This window comes from Dermochelys coriacea, chromosome 10 (assembly GCF_009764565.3).
Source record: "Dermochelys coriacea isolate rDerCor1 chromosome 10, rDerCor1.pri.v4, whole genome shotgun sequence".
NCBI classification, from domain to species: Eukaryota; Metazoa; Chordata; order Testudines; family Dermochelyidae; genus Dermochelys; species Dermochelys coriacea.
Genome location: NC_050077.1, coordinates 47,028,759 through 47,051,356, shown reverse-complemented (window position 1 = coordinate 47,051,356; position 22,598 = coordinate 47,028,759). Strand labels below are relative to the sequence as shown.

The 22,598-nt window shown below is 43.4% G+C and overlaps 1 protein-coding gene across 1 annotated transcript in view; it reads right to left on the bottom strand.

Moving 5' to 3' along the window:
- ARID3B (AT-rich interaction domain 3B) overlaps window positions 1-22,598 on the bottom strand; it is a 48,798-nt gene that overhangs the window by 13,091 nt on the left and 13,109 nt on the right. Inside the window, exons 3-5 of the mRNA XM_038418068.2 lie at window positions 20,392-20,463; window positions 18,376-18,448; window positions 1,979-2,162 (exon numbers count right to left, since the gene is read on the bottom strand). Coding sequence (XP_038273996.1) covers window positions 1,979-2,162; window positions 18,376-18,448; window positions 20,392-20,463 — 329 coding nt within the window. The remainder of the gene's footprint in view (window positions 1-1,978; window positions 2,163-18,375; window positions 18,449-20,391; window positions 20,464-22,598) is intronic.

Sequence of the window (22,598 nt, the reverse complement as noted above, 5' to 3'; positions counted from 1 at the left end):
AATCTAATGGCTGGGAGATGAAGCTGCACAAATTCAGGGTAGAAATAAGGTGTTCTTTTTTAGCAATGAGAGTCATTAACCATTGGAACAATTTACCAAAGGCTGTGGTGGATTCTCCATCACTGACAATTTTTAAATCATGACCTAAAAGCTCAGCTCTAGGAATTATTTGGGGCAGTTCTCTGGCCTGTGTTATACAGGGGGTCAGACCAGATGATTACAGTGATCCCTTCTGGCCTTGGAATCTATGAATCTACACCTCCAGTATTTTTTTCACTATGTTCCTAAATTAGTTGCACTGGGTCCAGCAGCACCTTCTTTCTCTGTGTGCTTTAAGAACATGGTGAAAAATCCCATATTAACTGTACTAGGCATGCGATTTTTAAACCTGGGCACAACTAAATTTGACTGAACACTCACAAGTACTTATCCTCACTGAGAGCTGTTTTCATGCCACATTTCAACTTTCTATACCCAGCTGTTTTGACTGTTTGAAAAAATGTAATAAAACCCCCAAACTCTCCTTGTATTCGAAAGAGGCCAAACAGTTTTTGTCCAAGCTTTAAAAAAAAAATCAATCACTTTGCAAAGAGGCCATGCCTGGAAAAGTGTAGTGAAAAGGCAGGTTCCAAGAACTCCCAAGCTATGGAGAAGCAGTTTAGAATGAAAAGACTTTACTACTCTCCTGCTCCAGTGATAAGACCACCACACAGCTCTTATACAGCACTTTTCATGAGTAGATCTCAAAGCACACTCCAAAGGAGGTAGGTATCATTATTTTCATTATACAGATGGGGAATTGTTTTTTACCCTTCTATAGAGTCTTTTCCAAGGCTCTCAAAGCACTTTAGGAACATCTGGCGGGAGATCACCATAGGTCTTAACCTGCCTTTGAAATACATGAGTATCTCCATTTTACAGAATGAGAAACTGAGGGATAGACAGGTCACATAATGAATTCGGGACAGAGCTGGGAATCCCCGACTCCTGATTCCCAGTGCCCTGCTCAAGTCACTGAACCACACTGCCTCTTAGCCTGAACAAAAATGTTAGGAGCCATCTCTGCCTGCCTCCATGTTGACAGTTCTATTCCTCTCTCCCTAGGTTTAGTGCTATCCTATCTAATCTATATTAAGTATTTATGGGGCTGGGAGCAATTACCACAGTATCTAGGTGCTAAAACACAAGTTGGAAACTCAGAAGACTATGAGTACTTGTGGGCACCTTAAAGACTAACAAATTTATTTGAGCATAAGCTTTCGTGAGCTACAGCTCACTTCATTGGATGCATTCAATCCACTGAATGCATCCGATGAAGTGAGCTGTAGCTCACGAAAGCTTATGCTCAAATAAATTTGTTAATCTCTAAGGTGCCACGAGTACGCCTTTTCTTTTTTGCGAATACAGACTAACACGGCTGCTACTCTGAAATCAGAAGACTATTTGATTATTATTTATAATGTTTATTATACTAGTATCTTAAGCTAACCATGAATGGGCACTCACTGTGCTAGGCACTGCACAAACACAAAGCAGTAGATGCTCCGTGCCCCACAGCTTACAATCTACACAGACCAGACACAGGGTGGGGGAAGGGGTAACCATGTGATTGTAACAAATGGCATGGTCGTTCCATGATTATTACTTTTGGAGGGGTGAGGGCTGATTTAGTTTGGAGGGGATCAGCTAAAGAGAAAGACAATTGAAGAGAGAGGGATCACTGAAGAGAAATGGGGCGAGGGGGCAGAGCAGGGGGAAAGAAGGTAAGAGGGGTTGGTGTGGCGCGAAGCTGAGGTGAAGAGACTGTGGGGAACAAGGTGGAGGAAGGTCGAAACAAACAGCCAATCAGGTCCATTCTTGCCATAGTAGAGGACAGTTTGCTTATTTCTTTCCCCTCATCCCCCCTCTTCCTTTCTCCTCTCTACTCTTCCCCCTCCCCACTTCGCTCCTGTTGCATGCAGGAGGGCTCTATACTTACTGGGTCCGAAGTGTAAACGCTGCACTGGTGATGGAGGTGGGCAGGTTAAGGCCTTTGGTGATCTCCCGCCATATCTTCTTGTTTATGATTTCCACCAGCCCCCCTTTCTCAGTCACCAGTTTGTAGAGCATATAGAGATCCAGGATCTGCTTCGCCATGATGGGGATCCGATTGATGGGAGTTCCTGCAATATCACAACAGGATGGCAGGGAGGGGATCATGGAGACAGAAAATGAGGACAAGAAAACAGTCAGGCAGGTTGGAGCTATTGATCTTCCCGCTAATGAGAAAAGAAGGTAATTTTGTTTGTAACCTGACCAGAACGTGCTCTGTAGGCAAGAAAATGAGAGCGATTTAGCTACACACCAAATCCAGTTCATGGAAAATCCTTTCCTGCAGGCAAAAGCAATTACCAGACAAATAAAAACATGCAGCTAGGCAGCAACTTGTGGAATAGGCAAACTCAGGGGAGGGGAAGAAGTAGGGGGTTTTTAAATTCAGGACCGGAGATATGAAAGACAGCAGAGGAGCAGCACAGAGGTTTGATCTACGTGAGCTTCCCAGTGCACTACTAGACACAACAATTTGTTTCATTCATGCTCATGAGGGAGCTGAAGAACCCACGAAACAGATCCTGGCAAAGAACAAGACCTGCTTATGCATCAGGATTCGCTGAGCGGTTGTCAAAATGTTCTCTTCCTCTTTTATATTTTCTGTACTTAATATGAGAGAGCAGAGATGAAAGGGAATGATGATATTTTGGCTAAGATCTACTCTCCCCCTAGCCACACTCCCCTTTTGCAGTTGCTTCTGCTCATGCTCTTAATACAGTACTTTTGGTCTTACTCCTGTTTCCCCTCCCTTGAGTGATCCTAACCCCCTTCTCCCATTTTAAGCTCTTCTCTCTTATTCCTTATTTGATACTGACACTCTCCCTGGCAGAGGGAAGCCGGATTACAGCTGCCTCCAGAGTCCATCAGAACTGTTTCTGCATAAGCCAGAGAGGGTCAGTGGATGATCCCCCGCCTCTAAGGGGTAGGATGCTGTTGCCACACTGCTTCCAGCCTCCCCACCACCACTACTACAAGCATGGGGAAGCTGAATTCTGATACTCTGTGTTACTAAGTCACTGCTGCCCCCTCTCTTTTTTGCGGGGGAGAGGGGTGATTAGGGCGCGAGAAGAGTTTGGACGCTTACTCCAGCACTCTGTCTCCTTCACCTCCAACCACAATTTGGCTATTTTACGCATTATGAGCACATTTGCAAATGTTAAGTCCCCCCACTCCCTCCCGCAGCTTGTGTTTAAAGGGATGTTGTTGCCCAGTTGACTTAGAGTCAACATCTAGGCTTTCTAAAATTAGGTTTAACAGAAATTGAAGATCAACTGAAATCTGATTTTTTTAAAAAATTCCATTTAAGTGGGTTTTCTGGGAAACGTTGCAGACCTTCCCTTGCTGCATTTGCAACCCAAATACAGTAGCAAGAAACTACTGCCTGAGAGCCAGAAAGTGAAACTAACTAATCCATTTTCATTGTCCAAATTGAGTAAACAATCAGCATACAGAGTGATGCTGTACATTAGATTTCAGACTCTAGGCTTCCTTTTGCAGAGTGCTGTGGGACAAACTTCTGTTCAGTTTTAGTAAACTCACAGGTTAACAGAGGTATGAAAATCTGATTTTTAACATGCCAGTGCCCCTTTCCCAGAACTTAAAAGTAAGAAGCTGCGATTTCAAAGTTGAAACTAATGAAATCTAGCCAACAAGAAAGAAAAGTGTAGGCATGGCAAATATTTCATTACATAGAAAATGCCATGCTGGATCAAAGCAATGATCCATCTAATTTCACTGTCCTGTCTAGGACAGAGGTCAGTACCAAAATCTTTACAGGAAGGCATAAGAAACCCAGTAATGGACAATTGTGAAATAATTAGCCCACAGAGGAGATTTCTTCCAACACCCAACAGCGGATATGGTATATGCCATAGAGCAAAAGACTTTATAGCCCTTATAAATGGTTTTTATTCTGCTTTGTGTAAACTTCACTGACATTCCCAATGCCCCAAGTGTGTAAACTTTTTTTGTAGAATCCTGTTATGCCTTTTCCCCTCAATACCTGCTGGCATGGAGTTTCACCAGTTAATTGCATGCTATATAAAATACATCCTTTTGTTAGTTTTAAACTTGCTATCTTTTAGTTGTACTGAGTTGTCTCCTTGTTCTTGTATTATGGAAGAAGGTAAATTGGAACCCTGGACTGACCATTAACTATTCTGTATACATCTATCATATATCCCCATTCAGCTGTCTTCTTGCCACAGAGGAAGCACCTGTAAAGCAGTAATGCCAGCCTGTTATCTATCAGTGGTATCTCATCTGCCGCTTTCATTGTGCATCCTATAGTTCCCTCCAGGACCAAGACTATAATCATTCCCAAACAATGTAAATGTGTTTGGTCCCCATTCACCCTAATTAGCCAGTCAGAGTTTAAACCAAAGGCTGGTCTACACTAGAAAGTTATGATGGTATAAATGTGTTGGTTAGGGTGTGATTTATTTTTTTTTACTAGTATAGTTCCACCAGTACAACTCCTAGGTAGATGCAAATATACCAGCATAAATATGCCCATACCAAGATAACTTATTCTCCTTCCCATACGGCAAGCACTTTTATACTACTAGAATTGTGTCCACATAGAGGGGTTATACCACTTTAACTATAATAGGATGAGTAAAGCGGTACAATTTTCTAGCGTAGACAAGGCCTAAGTCAGTTTGAACCATGTTAAGATTTGTAAAGAAGTTCACTGAGCATGGTTAAAGGTTCCACGTAGACAGAGACAGCATTTCCGTATAGAAAACTCTGTAGGAGCAGTCTGGCAAGAGCATGTGCTCCACCTTCTCGTCAAAGCCCTTGTTTAATAGAGCTGGTGGCTTATGTCGATGACTTGTTCGCTTATTTTCCTGGGAGGACTTGCAGACACTGAACTGTGAACCTTCAACTTCTCTGCAGGACAGGGTGTGTGAATAAAAATCTTATTTATCCCTCTTTCATCCCTCCCCACAAATAGGAAGAGAGTTTGTTTTTAACCCCTTTGCTGCTGGATACATATTTCTGACAAGGTTGCCACTTTCAATGGAATCCTGCAGAGTGTTCCAACAAAGTAGATAATTATAAAAGTTGCACTGATGATGCTATGGTCCATATCAGAGCCAAGTTCTTTGGTCAACAATGACAGGGGAGGGCACAACTGGAGTACTCCTCCCTCTTCTCTCCTCCTCTCCCGAGACCATCTTGTGTTGCTCAAAACCATCCACTTTTCCCCAATCCAATTTAGAGAATAGTATTAGCTCGCTCATAAGGGACTTTCATCCAGCTATGCTTGGACAGTGGCCAGATGGGATAGCTGGAACATGAAAAAAAGGGCCATTAATAAGGTTCCTCAGGAAAACAAGGGGGTGGCAAGGGGAAATACTGAGATATTAGATTTTTTTTTTAAAACAGCTTTAGCCAAAACCACAATTTTTCACCCTCTCTAGCTCCTCTCAACCCATGATCTCAAAGTACTTTACATACATTAATGAATTAATTCACCTACCTCACAGAGGGATTGTGAAAATATTATCCTCATTTTACAGATGGGGAAACTGAGGGCCAGAGTAAAAAAAGCTAGTGGAGGAACAGAACCCAAATCTGCCTTCCCATACCCAGCTGTAACCACCAGGAAATACCCTCTTCCTCTGGATAACTTTTAAAAACAGGACCCTTACAGAAAAAACGAGGAGTGCGGCGGCACCTTAAAGACTAACAGATTTATTTGGGCATAAGCCTTCATAGGTAAAAAACCCACTTCTTCAGATGCATGGAGTAAAAATTATATATACAGGGATAAATATATATTGGCACATGAAGAGAGGGGAGTTACGTTAGAGTTAGAGAAGGCAACTCCCTTCTCTTCATGTGCCAATATATATTTATGCTTGTATCTGTATTTTCACTCCATGCATCTGAAGAATTGGGATTTTTTACCCATGAAAGCTTATGCCCAAATAAATCTGTTAGTCTTTAAGGTGCCGCCGCACTCCTCGGTTTTTTTGTGGATACATACTAACACAGCTACCCCTCTGATACTTAGGACCCTTATAGGAACTTCTACAAGAGGTCTATAAAAAAATGACTCCAAAAACCCACAGAATGAGATTTTTAATGGATTTTCTTTAACCATCCTGCAGAGTTTTACAAGAGAGACACACTTTCTGTTACGTTCTGTAGGAAAGCTAAAACCACAGCATAGAGGGAAGTGGTCATTTTCTATGAAATGCTACAGGACTTTCCATAAAAGGAGAACATTGAGTAACATTCTCTTAACTTGCATGAGCTAGGGAATGCAACAGGGGTTGTGTTTTGGGTTCCCATAAGCTCTGGGTGCTCTCCACTGGTTTAGTCAGCCAGAGCAAAGCACATTTCACAGGAGCTGATTACGAAATGCAGACAGTAAGTGAGGAAAGGCTGCTCTTTGAGCCCCTCCCCCAGTCCTTTCAGAGGAAGGGAAAGGTGATAAAGTCTTTATTGGAAACCTCCAGCTCTGAACACGAAAGGCTGAAAAACAAGTAGCATCATGGGGCAGGAGGAGGCTGAAGCCGAGCGGATCCTTTCACAGTCGGCTGCAAGCCTTGTCAGGGCCCATGATGGATTACTGTCATCTGGCAGCATCAGGATTAATGATCCAGAGGTCAGAGGGGAGAATTCCAGAGGGAAAGGTCACTGACCTGGGGCACAGCATAAGACTTGTTGCTGTTTGATGGCAAACTCATTTTACTGTACTTTCCAGCCTGTTTCCCTCTAGTCTACCAGCTCACAAAAACGCCTTCTGCCGTCGCTACACTGGCTTTGGGGTCTTCTTCAAATCAGAGAAGGGGTGGCGGGGCTCCTCTCCACACTGTTGCTGCAGGAATGACTACCTTTTCCTCCCTTGAAGTGAACCCACTACACAACCCCAGGCCACCTCACCTCTGATACCGAGTAATCAGAATCAGACTGGGGCCTAGACACTACAATAAACAACAGGGTGAGGCATTTGCATCCCATGGAAAAGGGTTGCTGCTCAACTGACATGATGGGATTCCGAGGAACACAAACGTCTACATACTGCAGTCGTGACCACAGGCCCCAATGAAAATGGAGGCTCTGCTGTGCTAAATGCTATACAAACAACCAGGCAGATTGTCTCTGTCCTCTAATATGACAAAGGATCAAGGGCAGGACAATGGGAGTCAAGATTTTAAAATGGCTCAATATTTTGTATACATTATATTTTAAAAGAAAGGTTAGATCGGTTTTCCCTGACTACCCCACAGTCTAGCCATTACTTGTAGGGATCACTGCAGAGGTGGGCCTTGAGAAATGATTTACAGGATAAGATGGCTCTTCTAGATCAATCCAGCAAGGGTACTCCTGGAGCAAGCTTGTAGAAAGCATCAAAATGTGGGTGGGAGAAGTAAGCAAGCTGGGGGCTGAGTGGGGTATCTCTGGAGATGAATGGACAAATAGAGAGGGGCAAAGTTGTTCTCACTTTCAAAATCCTCCACAAGACACCTGAATTTTATGATATGAAAAAAGGAGAAGCCACCGAACAGCCTGTAGGCAGGTGGATTTTGTGAAGGGGAAGAAAGTTGTAATTACAGTTGGGGTTTCTTGAAAAAATCAAGACTGTAGTTATGACTGAGCCACCTTTGCAGCCCCTTCTTCCCAACCATACCATTCCCTTCTCTGAAAGCCTTCTTTTACCTTCAAGAGAATGTAACTGAATAAATACACAGAAGCTTAAAGGTTTTATTCTGATCATTTTGAATGTCTCCCGTGTTTGAGAAGCATATAGGGCTGAGTAACTGGCTTGCTTTTTTCTAATTTTGGAGGTGTGGGGGGAAGTGAGGAAGAGGAGAACCTTGGAAGTATTCTTTTAACAGGTATTCTTACACCTGGAGGCCAGGAGTCTACAAGGTTCAATGGAAAGAGCACTGGTGAGCAAGTCAGGAGACTGGGGTTCTTTGCTCTTCTGCCTTTTTCCAGTATGATTTGGCCAATCACTTTACTGATTTGTGCCTCAATCTTCCCATCTGTAAACTGGGGATAATGTAATTTATCCACGTTTCAAGACCTACATATTGGAGCAAAATATTCCCCCCTCCTGCCCCTTACACATGCCTCAAGATGGCTGGTCTTTGTGAGATTTTAGGCTGGGACTCAACCAGAGCAGCGACCTATCCTTCTCCTCTTTACCCTGTGCCAACACTTCTTTGAAAGATTGTTTCTTGGCCAGGTTTGGGAGTTCTAATCTAGTTTGATTAAAGAGAGGTCATTACCCTTCCTTTGTCGCAGCGATTCCCTGGGCAATTTCTTCACACCCTTCCTAGTGATGTACTCTTTAAATCTCTCCCTCATACCTCTTTAAAGATTCCCTTTCTAGAGCAAGACACACTAGATAAGGATGCCACCATGCAATATTATTTTTCAGAATGTCTTTCATACAAACTGTAACAAAATGCTTCATGGAGTTAGAGAGAGAAATTAATAGGTAAAGAAAAGCCCATTGTCAACAACTTGCATACAGATACAAGATGAGGAAAGAGATGCTATTCTAGACTTCAGAATCTGCGGGGGAGCAGACCAACAGTGCGTGAAGGGGTAGGACAGAAGCACCAGATGATCAGAGGGAATGGAGAAGGAAGAGGGTGAGGCCTGTGAGACAGGCTGGAGCAAGCCTGTGGAGATTTTAAAAAAAATGAGGAAAGCAGGAACTGACCCTTGAAATGAAATGAAAACTAAATTAGATGGGGAGGGAGGGGGAACGTGGTTGTACTTTCTACATGTGCACTATCCCTCTGTTATTCCTCTTCTCTCTAAATGGAGTCCATTGATTAAATTAGTCAGCAATATGTAATTAACATTAGAAGTTCCCATTCCAGGCTCCTGCTTTACTTGGAATCATCTCCAAGCACAAAATCCAGGATTTTAAGCAGGGCTGGTTGTGTTGAACCAGGGACCCTGCATGCAGCAATCAGTCAAACTGTTCCCAGTTCCTCCACATGAAAGGTTCCGTTGTCACCTCTGTTGCATAAGCTGCCGACGTTAAAATGAGAAAAACAGCTATGGGGAAATGAGAATCAAGGATCCCTCTCTGCCAGCGCCATCACTGATCTAATCTCTCCCCAGGTTTGCTGCATTTCCACAGTGGGCATTCTCACCTCCCAATGGGAATGTCACCACCTGATCTGCAAGCCTGCGGATCATCAGAAACTCCTATCAAAGCAGGAGCTGGGACTGAGGGTAATTAATCATGTTCTATTTGACAGGAGGCCCAGTTCTTATCTGGACCCCTAGAAATGCCATCGGTCTCTGCTTCCCTCCTCAATAAGTAAGACTGACAGTTAGCGGCCCCTTATCAGATTTCAGCTGCTGAGCCGGAGGCAGCCTAACTGGCATGTGCACACACTTTCCCAGTGACCACAATCCTACTATATTGACCAAGCCTCCAACCATTTTAAGTTTCAGGGGGAAGGGGGCAACTACATCCCAGTGCCAAGTGCACTCCCATCCCAGTCAAGGTCCAAGGGAAATTTACTGCTCCTCATATTAAGATCAAATAAAGTCCCACTGTTCAACTGCTACTGACACAGCTGGGTCCAAAAGATTTGCTATTCCCCATTTCTCTGCCAGATGTTGAACAGCTTTGCAACTGGTGGGGTTTCCACCCCTACGACCTTTGGACTAACAAGCAGAGGTGGGAGATGAACTCTTCTTCACCAGTCAAAGTGGACACATGAATACGTTTGGAAGAAATGCAAAGGAATGAAGGGAGCGGAACAGACATACAGCCCCAACTAGGCTTAGCTGGGCAACATAAGGCCAGCTGCTTACGGGTTGTGGCAGAGGGTCTGGAATGTATGCCAAACAGTTCTGCCTTTTTGTATTTGCCTATGTACCTGTAAGGCCCTCATCACCACAGTATCCAAATAGCAAGGTTTTGAGTTGCTTGAGCACAGCAAGAGTCATTAATCACTTGATTAGAAACAGGCTGCCAAGTCAACTAGGAAGCCAGAGAGCCCAGAGCATCTGCAATGACTAGGAAGTACCAATATAAAGAAGATCTTTGGGAGGAAAGGATTTGGAACACTAATATCTGGGTTATGGGACAATAGATTAACTCTTCACAAGCCAAAATCTAAATCCTCATGGCCAGGCAGAAGTGAACTTTACATCCTCAATTTACATCCTCCTGCATTCCAGGGAGAAGCTTAATAGGAAGTCCTTAAATTGGTTATTTTAAGAGAAGACTGATGTCAGATTGGCATATTATATGGAGGGATATAAAGCAAACTATGTGGAAACACATTCACACCAATTAAGAGGAATTATTCTCCCCAACTCCAATCAGTAAATATTTAAAATTCTTAACAATTAGTTATCTTAACTCTGGATAAGTTTACAAAAAAGTCTTCTGGAGTCCAGCAAACAAACAAACTTCCACTCTAATTTTTTATTAATTATAGGTAGAACTGGTAGCACTACTATGCGAATACTCAAAACATCCCATTGTAAGACCCCGTTTTCACTTGCTTATAACTTTTTAACCTTTGACATTATCCATGCTGGGTGTTTACCTCAAGCTAATTCCCCCCCCCCCCCCCCCCCAGTTTCAGGCTGTTTCAAGATCAGGGAAAAACATTTTGCCAGTATTAAAAGTTAACATCTCCCTACTTTGGCGCAGGGGACTTAATATGTGGCAGGGGGTCTCTCATGTCACATGTGCCTTATCAGCCGCAAGAAAATTTGCCCAAATTTGGCCAAATTAGAAGTCTCTGAAAAAATCTCTGTTCAGGAAAGACTTGTCCGAGTTTGGCAGCTAAATTCTCCAACGAGCAGGACTTTCCCAGCAAGTGCTCCTCCCCGTTACCAGGGTCCACTGTGATGCCGAGCACAGGCGTATATGAACACACATGCACAAGGGGGCCGAATTAAGGTTGAATGGGTGATTTTCACTCTGGAATTTCCTAACTTGAGCGACTAACTCTGCAACCTTAATGGGACAAATGATGGTGCAGTGGCTAGGCTGTTAGCTTGGGACAAGAGAGATCTAGGTTCAATTTCCTGCTTTGCTACAAACTTCTTGTGTGATTTGGGGGTTAAACTAGATGACCCTTGCGGTCCCTTCTAGCCCTATGATTCTATTAATATCATATACAGCGTGATCCTTCCCTCCTTAAGTGCTCAAGGCTCCTACAAAAGAATGCAATATAAATAAAAGCATATACAACTAACACAAACAAGTAATCAATAATGGGGAGAATAGCGAGTAAATGATGATGTGCCCTGATTCAAACCTATCCATCATTTTACACAGGAACCCAGTTACCATAGTTCTCAGCTCCTTAAATCAGATCAACTGGCCAAAATAAGTAGCCGATTCAGTGAATGAAATAAATCCCGAAGTGAGCTTTATACAGTTCAGGGTCCAGGTAGCATAGAATAGAGGTTTGTTAATTTAATTCAGAACATCCACGTGTTTTATTCTTTATTTGCTCACGAATCATCTCTCCTGAGAGCAATGACTAGGAGCTCTTCTTTCTGGAGTAGCATGCTGAGAGAGATTTCTTCACTGTGGAACTTCTGTTTTCATGCTAGGAGACACAGCTCCTCTAAAATCACTTACGCTGTATGCTTAACATTGACAACAGGAGTGGAGAGTTTACACCCAATTTAGAGAATTACATTATTTTATTCAGAAACCAAGATATCCTTACAGGAGCAAAAGAAACTTGTGAAGTTGAGAAAGGGCAGATGGAGGGGGTATATCTTGGACATGTGTATGATAAGCACCAGTGGTGCCTATAGGTAAAAGAATCCATCAGTAAATGCTTTTGTCAATACCATGCATTTGCCATGAGTATTTCCATATCTAAAAAGGAAAAAATTAAAGCCACATGCTCAGGCTTACAAAGTCCCTCCTATGTATATGCACATCAAAAACAGAATGGCCAAGCCACCTGGGAAAACCAAGGTCACACAGTAACCTTGACCAGAATTAGCAGAGTTGTACAGTCAGAGAGGGTTTACGAGATCTTCACAAAGGCAGTACTTTAAATGAGCAAAACAGCCTTCCTTCAAAAGGAGCCTTTTCCGATGTGCTAATACGTGCAATCTCTTAGAGTGTTACACCACAATTTTCGGTTAGTTCTCTTCCACACACACAGTCATTTCTCCAGAGTAACTTCTTGCAAAACACTAGTGATAATCCCAATAAGATATTTCCATTATACTAGAACACCACCAAGAAGTTTTGATGACAACATGGTGAAAACAGGGAGGTGGGGGGCAGGAGGGAGAGTGTCATGAGGAAGACCATCACTGTGTACCTAATGCAAAGTTTGTGACTGCATCAGTATGACCAACTGGGGTGGGTTCCTTAGCACTTACCTACGCTAAATGTGGACACACCCAATGTAAAGCACGCACTAAAAGGGTTCTGAAAAAGGTAAAATATACTTCAGAGTGCTATCCGAGTATATTTCATTGGTCAGTGAAACAAAATTCCAACAGATCCAAGAGGAAAGCATGGACCCTGAAGATGCTAAAGATTTCATACCAGAGCACATTCAGGAAATTACTAAATGCGGGGAGGTTTGAGCATTGGCCTGCTAAATCCAGCATTGCGAGCTCAATGCTTGAGGGGGCCATTTAGGGATCCTGGGCAAAAATTGGGGATTGGTCCTGCTTGAGCAGAGGGTTAGACTAGATGACCTCCTGAGGTCCCTTCCAACCCTGATATTGTATGATTCTAAGTGCAGAGCAAAGGCCCACAGAAATAACTATTTCTTTTATTGGACCAACTTCTGTTTGTGGGGGAGAGAGAAGCTTCTGAGCCACATAGAGCTCTTCTTCAGGACCTGAAGAGCAGCTCTATGTGGCTCAAGTGTGCTTCTCTCACCAACAGAATTTGGTCCCATAAAAGATATTACCTCACCTACCTTGTGTCTCTTGTATCCTGGGACTGACTCAGCTATAACTACACTACACACACATTTCTTTTGCCAGCCTTTACTATGCCTCCATCTCCTCCCCCTTAAGTAAAAGAGGAGTTGTAAGTGGTTCAGTGTTGCAGGTGTTTGCAGTTCTCTGGAGAACTGTTTTTCAGATTCATTTTAAGTTGAAAGTATGTTTCAGAGGGGTTAGGTCTAAAACTTACTGCTTTGTGGATGTTTATCCATGCCACAATACTTCTACACAATTTGCTAGGATTATCATTCTCTGCTAAGGACTGAGATGCACTAGCAAAACTATATGAGAAGACTTGCTCAGTGCCTGTCAGTGCCACACTTAGTTGTATATGAATATTCACATCCCTAAAATTCTCTCCTTTTGCAGCAGAGCTGGAAGTCATGCCCTTCCCAACCTTTCACCCTCCCACAGTGAAGGGAGGTGGAAGATGCAGTCTAGAAGGGGAGAGTTCGAGGGCGGTGCAGCAACTTAAAGCAAGGTAAAGATAAGGGTTTGTCTGCACAGGACATTCGTGCACGGCAGGTCAGTGCCTGACTTTACAGTGCATGCTTGCTGCACAGTAACGTCCCACATGGATACTTTGAAACACAAATGTATCCAAAAGCACTATGGAACTTTCAGTGTGCTGTAGCAGTGTCCATACTGGATGCTACTGTGCAGTAAGCTAGTGCACTGTAGATTTACACCCTGGCTTGCCGTGCACTAACGTCTCATGTGGACGAGCCCAAAGTCAGTAGACTGGTCACATTGTTGAGCCAGTTCAAAGTTTGTTCTGCACAACAGTCACCTTGACTGTCTGGACCCCTCCCCCGGGTCACAGCTATGGAGAGTACAATTCACCTAAATACAGACCCAAAAAAATCTTCCAACAAAGGAAGAGTTACAGCTTTCCCCTCATTTCCCTCTTTCATCATTACTGCAACTGAAAAGCCATTTTATCACTTGCAGCTGGAGTATTCTGGGACAACCTGCTGTGCTCTGAGGTTGATGAGACCTGCACATTTGATCTGCATTAAGCCCATTTCATGGCTTCACATTCTAGGTACATTCCAAGCAGCGGCACTAAGGGCCAAGTCTTTTCATGCTCAGAGCTCTTCAGTAGCTCCTGTGAAATCTGCTATTTGTTTTTCACATCAGGCCTCCAGTATCAACGTTAGTTACCAGTCTGCTGTCTCCCCCTCCCTCCCCCCCAACACCAAACAAGGGCCAGCATTATCCAGAGTCTCTGTAATAGGGCAGGAAAATCCCCACCATTATACCAATGATACTGACAAAAAGCTGCATTCACTCCCACTTGGATTTGAGGTATAAATTAGCTGGACACTGACACACACACGGACGGACAGGGACAGAAACATAGCAGTTTGTTCTCATCTTCCAGGTGCATTAAAGCCTCAGTTTGTCAGTCTCTTTCTGGTGGATTCTTTCTAAACAAGGCGGTTATATTTAATGAGAAAGGAGACCGATTTGTGTTAGGTGGGAGCGCAGAGGGGAAAGAGAAGTATTATTAATAATCTGTGTGTTCACTCTTCTGTGAGAGTGACTAAGTGTTAGGAGCATGCCAGAGTCCATCAGTGTGTGTACAAATATGTGCATGTTTGCCAGATATGCACCAACAGGTGACTGCTCCTACTGCTGCTGCTAGCAGTACTGAACGCATCACAGGAAAATACTAGGGTGAAAACTCACTGTCAGCAGGACACCAGTCTGAGAAACTGAACTCCAGAGTCTCTCGACTGACTTTTTAGGGAGCTGCCACAGGAGCAATGGCTCCCAGGCAAATACCACTCCAGCCATTTGACTCGCAATCTAGCTTGTTCTGCGTAGCAGCAGTAAACGGATGTCAGCCGTAGGAGTTATCAGAAAGATTGGAAACAGCACTCTAGAATTTAACTCCCATTATGGGTAGCGCTCTTAACATGTCGTCTTAAATATCGTTCTGGAAAACGAGAGCTGCAAGAAAAGAAAAAAAACTGGCAACGTACAGTTGATTCAAAGCTATACTCCTATAACAGTCAGCTGGTGACTGGCTCAGCCTCTGCACTGGGAACATGTTGCTGGTTAATAATTAAACAATAATTGGAAGGAGGCATTGAGGTAGTGAGCTGATTTCTCTCAAGGTAACAAGAGGTTTTCATTGTTGCCAATCACACTCTTCTAGGACTATATTCTTGTTTCTTCACTTAGACTGAAACATGCAGCTCAAGATAACAGTCGTAAATACAAACTAATTAGGACTTCTTAAACCTTTGCCCACGGGGGATCCAGAATTAGTGAAACAGGGCTCAAGCTTTTAAAATGCCACAAGAGCAAATCCCCACACTGCTGGATGTGGAAGCCCTAGCCGTGTCAGTAAGGGTGTGGCATGTTACAGCCAAGCTGTGGAAGACAAATGAGGTACAAACCATGCAGCAGATGTGCCCACAATTAGCTGGAAATCTGATTGCAATGGGGGCCACCCTTTCCCCCATCCTCATCATGTTTCAGCAAGCCTTTGAGATTTTCAAGAAAGGAACGTGCCCCAGAAATACCATAGTGAAATATCAGACCAAGTGGAGGTGAGGCCCAAACTCCAGTGCAAGGCAGTTAAAGGGCAATTGGCTGCTCTTCAGCTTAAGACAGATGTTTCCCACAATTCCTTACCAGATTTCCTGAGAAATAAGATGGGTAGTGACCATTTCTATAAGAGCCCTAAGGAAAGTGAGATGGTTTCCTGGGTCTAGTGCACTGTCAGTTATAGAACATTATACTATGACGGGAGTAAGCAAAGGGCAAGGTATTTCCCTCTTACATGTTAAATGCTCAGTTCGCCTGTTCCTAGAACCCAGCAGACTGAGACAGTGAAAGGACCAGAATGTGGTATAGCATTTTTCATCTACAGAACTTCTTCACTGCCAGCCCATAGTCCTTTTGGCATGTCTAAAGAGGCCATTATCTTTCTGTTCCAATGACAGATCTGCCTAAAACATAATAGACAAATTGACCAAGTATGGCACATTACAGTTGTCTAGCAAAGGAATGTTACTTCAACTTTCTTTGTGCTGCAAAAGAGGTTTTAAGAGGGCCAGACTGCCAATTTTTTATCAGCCCCTGTGGGGGGAAAAAACATTTGAAAGGAAAATTCATTTCAGCCTCAGATTTGTGATGGTTTGCCCCATATGACTGGGCAACAAAATGGCAGATGAAATTCAATGTTGATAAGTGCAAAGAAATGCACATTGGAAAACATAATCCCAACTATACATACAAAATAATTTGCTCTAAATTAGCTGTTACCACTGAAAAAGAATCTTGGAGTCATTATGGATAATTCTCTGAAAGCATCTGCTCAATGTGCAGCAACATTCAAAAAAGCTAACAGAATGTTAAGAACCATTAGGAAAATGATAGATAAGAGAAAAAATTATAATGCCTCTATATAAATCCTTGGTACACCCAGACCTTGAATACCACGTTCAGTTCTGGTTGCCCCATCTCAAAAAAGGTATTTGCATTGTAAAAAGGTACAAAGATGGGCAACTAAAATGATTAGGGGTATGGAAGAGCTTCCATATGAGGAGAGATTAAAAAGACAGATTGTTCCTCTTGAAGAGACTACTAAGGGGAGACATGATAGAGGTCTATAAAATCAAAAATGGTGTGGAGGAGCATAGGGAAGTGTTATTTACCCCTTCACATGACTGATACCCCTGGTTTGTGTTACATTGATAGGCAGAAGGTTTAAGACAAACAGAAGGAAGTATTTCTTCACACAACACACAGTTAACCTGTGCAACTCATTGCCAGAGGATGTTGTGGAGACCAAAAGTGTAACTGGTTTCAAAAAAATAATTTGATAAGTTTAGGGAAGATAGGTCCATCAAGGGCTATTAGCCAAGATGGTCAGGGTCACAACCCTACGCTCTTGGTGTCTCTAAATCTCTGACTTGAAGAAGCTGAGACTGCTTCTTTGATGACACAGGATAGATCACTTGATAATGCCCTGTTCTGTAATTCCCCCTGAAGCATCTGGCACCAGCCACTATCTGAAGACAGGATACTGGGATAGATCAGAGGTGGGCAACCTACGGCCTATGGGACCATGGGCGCGGCTGCATGCTCTGGTGCAGCTGCGCCGCCAGCCACTGTTGCTCCAGGCAGTGCAGTAAGGGGGTGGGGGTGTTGGATAGAGGGCAGGGGAGTTCGGGGGATGGTCAGGGGCTGGGGGTGTGGATAGGGGTCCGGGCAGTCAGAGGGTAGGGAACAGGGGGGTTGAATGGGAGCAGGGGCAGTCAGGAAGGAGAGGAGGGGTTGGATGGGGCGGGGTATCTGGGGGGCAGGAAGGAGAGGGGAGGTTGGATGGGGCAGGGTGTCCAGGGGTGGTCAGAGGACAGAGAGCTGGGGAGTGGGGGGGGGGGGGAGGGAGTGTTGGAAAGGGGATGGGGGCCAGGCCATGCCTGGCTATTTGGGGAGGCACTGCTTTCCCTAACCAGCCCTTCAAACAATTTCAGAAACCCGATGCAGCCCTCAGGCCAAAAAGTTTGCCCACTCCTGGAATAGCTGGACCCAATGTCTGACCCAGGATGGCCATTCTTATGTTCTTGAATCTGTAAGCATTTATTAATCATTTCTCTTCAACTGGTAGAGCTATACTTAGAAAGATACCTATAAAATATTCTAGCAGAACAACTCCACTCCCCTACTTCTGTTATGAGAAAAACCTCAAGGGCTTGATAGCAAAAAGAGCGTGACAGTTTCCTCTCAGTTATGTTCCTGGGCTCAGCTGAACAGAATGATATGAAATAGAAATCCAGGTCTAAGAAATGCAGTGTGGTAACAGGAAAAGAGTGTTTTGTATCTCTTTTCCAAGCCCCCATATTGCAGATTCTAGGCATTAGCACGAACACCTACTTTATATGCAGATCCTGTCCAACAGAGTGGGTGTTCACACACATCTTCCATGATGTATAGCATAAAAATAGACACCAGGGGCTTCTTGTGGGTGATCAGTGTCAACACAGCAGCTTATTCTGAGACAGGGTATAGATTTGTGTGAATGTTTCAAAAATTGGTTTGTTGCAGGATAAGAAGCAGAAATCAATTGTTCCAAAATGGATCTTGGAGTCTGCTTTTTTTAGACAAGTGAAAGGGAGGGTAGGGAAACTGGTTGTTTCCTTATAATCCAGGATTCAAGGACAGGACAGTTCTTTGCACAGCCCCTTTATCTCAAAGCAAGTATCTCAGGTCATATTACTGTTCTCCCACCTGATCAGCAAGCTCAAGTGGCAGCTTCATTCTTTTGAGCCAGCTCCCAGGGCACTGTCCCATTTTATATTATCCAAATAAAGCAAATGGCTCACTCACCCCTCTTTTGCATAAAGATGAAGAGGTCATCCAGGAACTCCTTCCGTTCAGGGTCACTATCCAGTTCATACAGCTGGGGAATCAAGAAAAATAACGGTATAACCCATGCTAGGGCAGACAGAGGGCGAGACCACCATATATTGTACTGGGCCTCATGTAATGGTGGGACAACATGCTGCCACAGAGGTAGAGGCAAATCAGTGGTAGAGTTCTGGTCTCCTCCACTGACCAGGCTGAAGTGTAGCAAGCTGAGCCCCTTTGGCGGAAGTGGGAACACTCTGTACTGATCTCCCGTGGATTGTTCAGGCATGGTGCAGACTGTGGTTTGGGAGGGAGCAGGGTTGAACTCTGCCAGAGGAGTGCTGCTATAATGCAGGGCTATTGGGAAGAAGGAACAGAAAAGAAGGGATTCCAAGGATCCAACCTGGGGCAAAGGGGAGAGAGAAACTATTGCAACAAACAGAAAACCAGAAAGGAAAGATGGGAAAGCCAGAAGAAATGTAAAACTCAGGTTATGTCTACACTAGAAATGCTATAGAGGTAAAGCTGTAGCACTGCAGCTGTGCCACTGAAGCGTAGACACTTACAACAGCAATGGGAGGGGTTTTTCCATTGCTGTAGTAAATCCACTTCTCCAAGAGGCAGTACGTTAACGGAAACCACCTAGCAGTGTCTACACCAGGGCTTAGGTCAGTTTAATTACATGGCACAGGGCATGAAGTTATAGCTCTGAGCGATATAGTTAAGATGACCTAACTCTATAGTGTAGACCAGCCCTCAGAGCACACTAGCTCCTCCAATTCACACCTTAAAGGCACTACGGAGGTGCAACTTCTGACCTTGTTATTCCCTCCTTTGAGTTTTCCCACTTATGTGACAATCCCTGAAATGCCTTGAAGGGAGAGGTGAAAAAAAAAAAAAAAAAGATATAGATCTTTCAAATCATGCTAACAAGTAATGCCTGGTGGGAGATGCTCCTCTGAAATAAGATGGAAAGTACTCTCACTCACCTTGGCAATCAGCCTAGAACCAATGTTCTGAAGACATATTTTGGCAAAATGCCTTCAAGATCCAGCGTTTCCAATTACATATTTCTCAAAAGTTTCATATAACATTTATTCAGAAAACAAATTCTACTTCTTAGCATCACCCTCTGATATTTCAGAAAAGGCAAAGGCAGGAGAATCACGCAACTGTTCCATAGCGAACCCAATTTTCACCTATGGCGGACACTGGGGAGATATACCATGACTGGCTGAAAGACACACAATGCCAGTACCACTAGCAGAAAAAGTCACAAGGAACAAAAACTCCTGCATGTGGAACAGAAATGAAGTCCATGTAGTTGTGGAAATAATTTCTTCTGCTGGCCATAGGTGCTCTCTTAAGGAAGGATATCAATGGAGAAGCAAAGCCTCAATGAGATAAACATGTCTATCTGTCTTTCTCTCAGGACATGGAGTTAGCTACTCAAAGTCTGTCTATTCCACAAGAAAATGGGTTTATTGGGTCATTTCCTCTGTTGCCTACCTCTTCTCACACACTGAGCTATTGGGAAGGAAATGCATCACTGGATTTGCATAGCAATTAGTTACACTCCTTCAAAAAGGGCTAGTTTAAATTAAATACATTGTTTATTTGACTGACAGGACACACACTGCTGACAATTTAAAATTGCTAATCAGTTTCGGGAAGCTGAATCCTGTACTGCCAGCTGAAGACGGTTCCTGATCAAAAAAGTGTTAAATATCATAACTGACAACTAGGAGGCTTTACTGAAAGCTACCTTTTAGCCATCACGGCAATAACATGGCCTAACCCTACCGGTCCCCAGACACAGAGGTTGCTAAGTGAATTTCAGTGTACACAGTCCCTACTTCACATTCCCACAAGATGCAGCAGAACAGTCTGGGATTAGCAATCCCTCAACAAAACAGAGGGGAGGAACATGCTGAAAGTTATCTCCCTCAACCCCAGCTTCTCATACAGTGAAATCAAATGATCAGACAGGCTTACCTTGGCAAAATCTCGAGAGATTTCTCTTCCTCGGCCTCCGTCAGCTTCTTCGCTCCAAGTCAGACTTCCATTCTAAGGGAACAGAAAGAAGAGGATGAGTGGACTATGGGGAGAGGGCCCTTGCTCTATGGCTGGCAATTCCAGATAGTGAGTACACATACGGGGGAGGGTACTTCTGGTGTAGGAAGCACAAGGATGGAGAGAAGAATTTAAGCAGAGAATTGTGTCGTATTTTAATTAAGCTTCCAAGTATATGTGGCCACAGAAGCTGGCTGGAAAATTGAAATCCCCTCCCACAAAAATGTTCATGTTTTTTTTTTAAATAAAATTTATTCTTAACTGTATGAAAAAAAGTCAAAAATGCAAAAATTTTTTACAGGATGGAACTTCCAGAGAAATCCCATTTTGGGAGCCCCAAGGCAGAATTTTTCAGCTTGCCAGCTATCTGCCTGGAAGACTCTTGTCAATTTTACTTCCTAACTACATGCCAGAAGCTGGGTACCTCTGGTCCCCTCCAGCCAAGCTGCTGGAAAATTCCTGACCAGCTCTAATGGACACATTATTCCACCTGTTAAACATCAGTGATCTAACATCTGAAGTGGGGGAATCTCTTCATTTACTGTAGCAAGGTTCACTTCATTGTTCAAAGCCAAACAAGGAGCAAGTTCAAGAATGAAGCTTCTTACTGTCTGACCATCCTTACACAGGTGCATTTTTTTATGATCTCTAGAGCCAATATTGAAAGCAGCAGGTGCCAAGCACACATTCTTGTCAACTTGATCATGTTGAGCCTCATCCTTTCTGTTAGCCATCTGACCGGCACTACCTTACGTCAGGATGGGAAAACATGCAGCCTGGCCTCCTCTAGCGTTCTGACATAAGCAGCTCTAAGGATAGGTCAAAGGGATGGGAAATAAGGGATAATAAGGTTGGAACCCTACTCAGACCTCTCTGTACCAATCATGGTATGCACAAGCTTAGGGAACTGTTGTACTCGAATCTCCTACACAGAGATAGAAAGCTCAACTCTGTTGGATTAAGGCTTGCACTTCTCATTAGGCATTATAGGGACACCACTTGGTCTATCTTGCTCAGCAAATCACTACAGAGAAATAGTTAGCAGAACTGAAAAATAGCAAAGACAGATCTGGATATTTCTCAGTTGTGGGAACAGAAGGGTGATGCAACATATTGTGTAGCCATCTTTAAACCACAAAGACCATAGAACAGTAGATGCCACTGGTAGAGACAGCCACCCAGTCAAGTGCTCTGGTAAATTATAAGTGGTATCTGCCATTCTGGTTACAAATGCACTGCACCTTATCTGATAGAAAGACATTGAATGCGTGAAGAGATTTCAGAACAAAAATACATTTTAATTAGAGTTGCTCTAACATCTGAAAACTTGGAGTCATCTGGTAGTGATGCCAAGTGCTATTCATCTTTGTAAAAGACAGGCAAAGCTACATTTTCCCTTTGAAAACAGCAGTGGGCTGCTCTAATGCCCGCTGATTTAGTTTGAGCCAGTAATTCCTGCTGGAAAGTCAATTATCCAGTGAGCCCCATCAGCTGAAAGATATTTAATTGGGGATTATTGCCACTTCTGTTATGTCAGCTGTTTATTCCAGCAGGTCAATTCCCCTCCCTCTCTAGGGAGAGGTCTGAAGACAGGTTTTGTTCACAGGAGGATTCATTTGGGTGTCTTTGGCTAACAGAGATTAAAAACACATATTTTTGCTAATTATGATAACATCCAGCTGCTTCTAACATCCTGCTGATGAGAAGCCAGAAAACTAAGAGCAACTAAAAATCTGGATGAATAGTGAGAATAAAACACACATGCCAAGATCTTCAAAAGTGACTAGTGATTTGGAGCACCCAAACTGACATAACTTAAGGGAATCTGTTTTTCAGACAGTGTTAAGCATCCACCTTCTGAAAATAGACCCCCATTTAAAGTTGGGTACATTAGTCAAAGCACCCAAATTCACTATAGGCACATTTTAAATACTTGGCCATACCTGCTGAACTCATTTTTCTCTTTTAAATACAGGAGGGAAGAGGGCGAGAGAACATGTATAAATTCCCCCAGGCAGAGAGGAAGCGTGAAAAGCAGATTAAACCACAAATGTATTTTATATGTAGCACACATTAGCCAACAACTCTCCACTAACAGTTTACAACCAGGAAGGAAGGAAAAAAAAAAA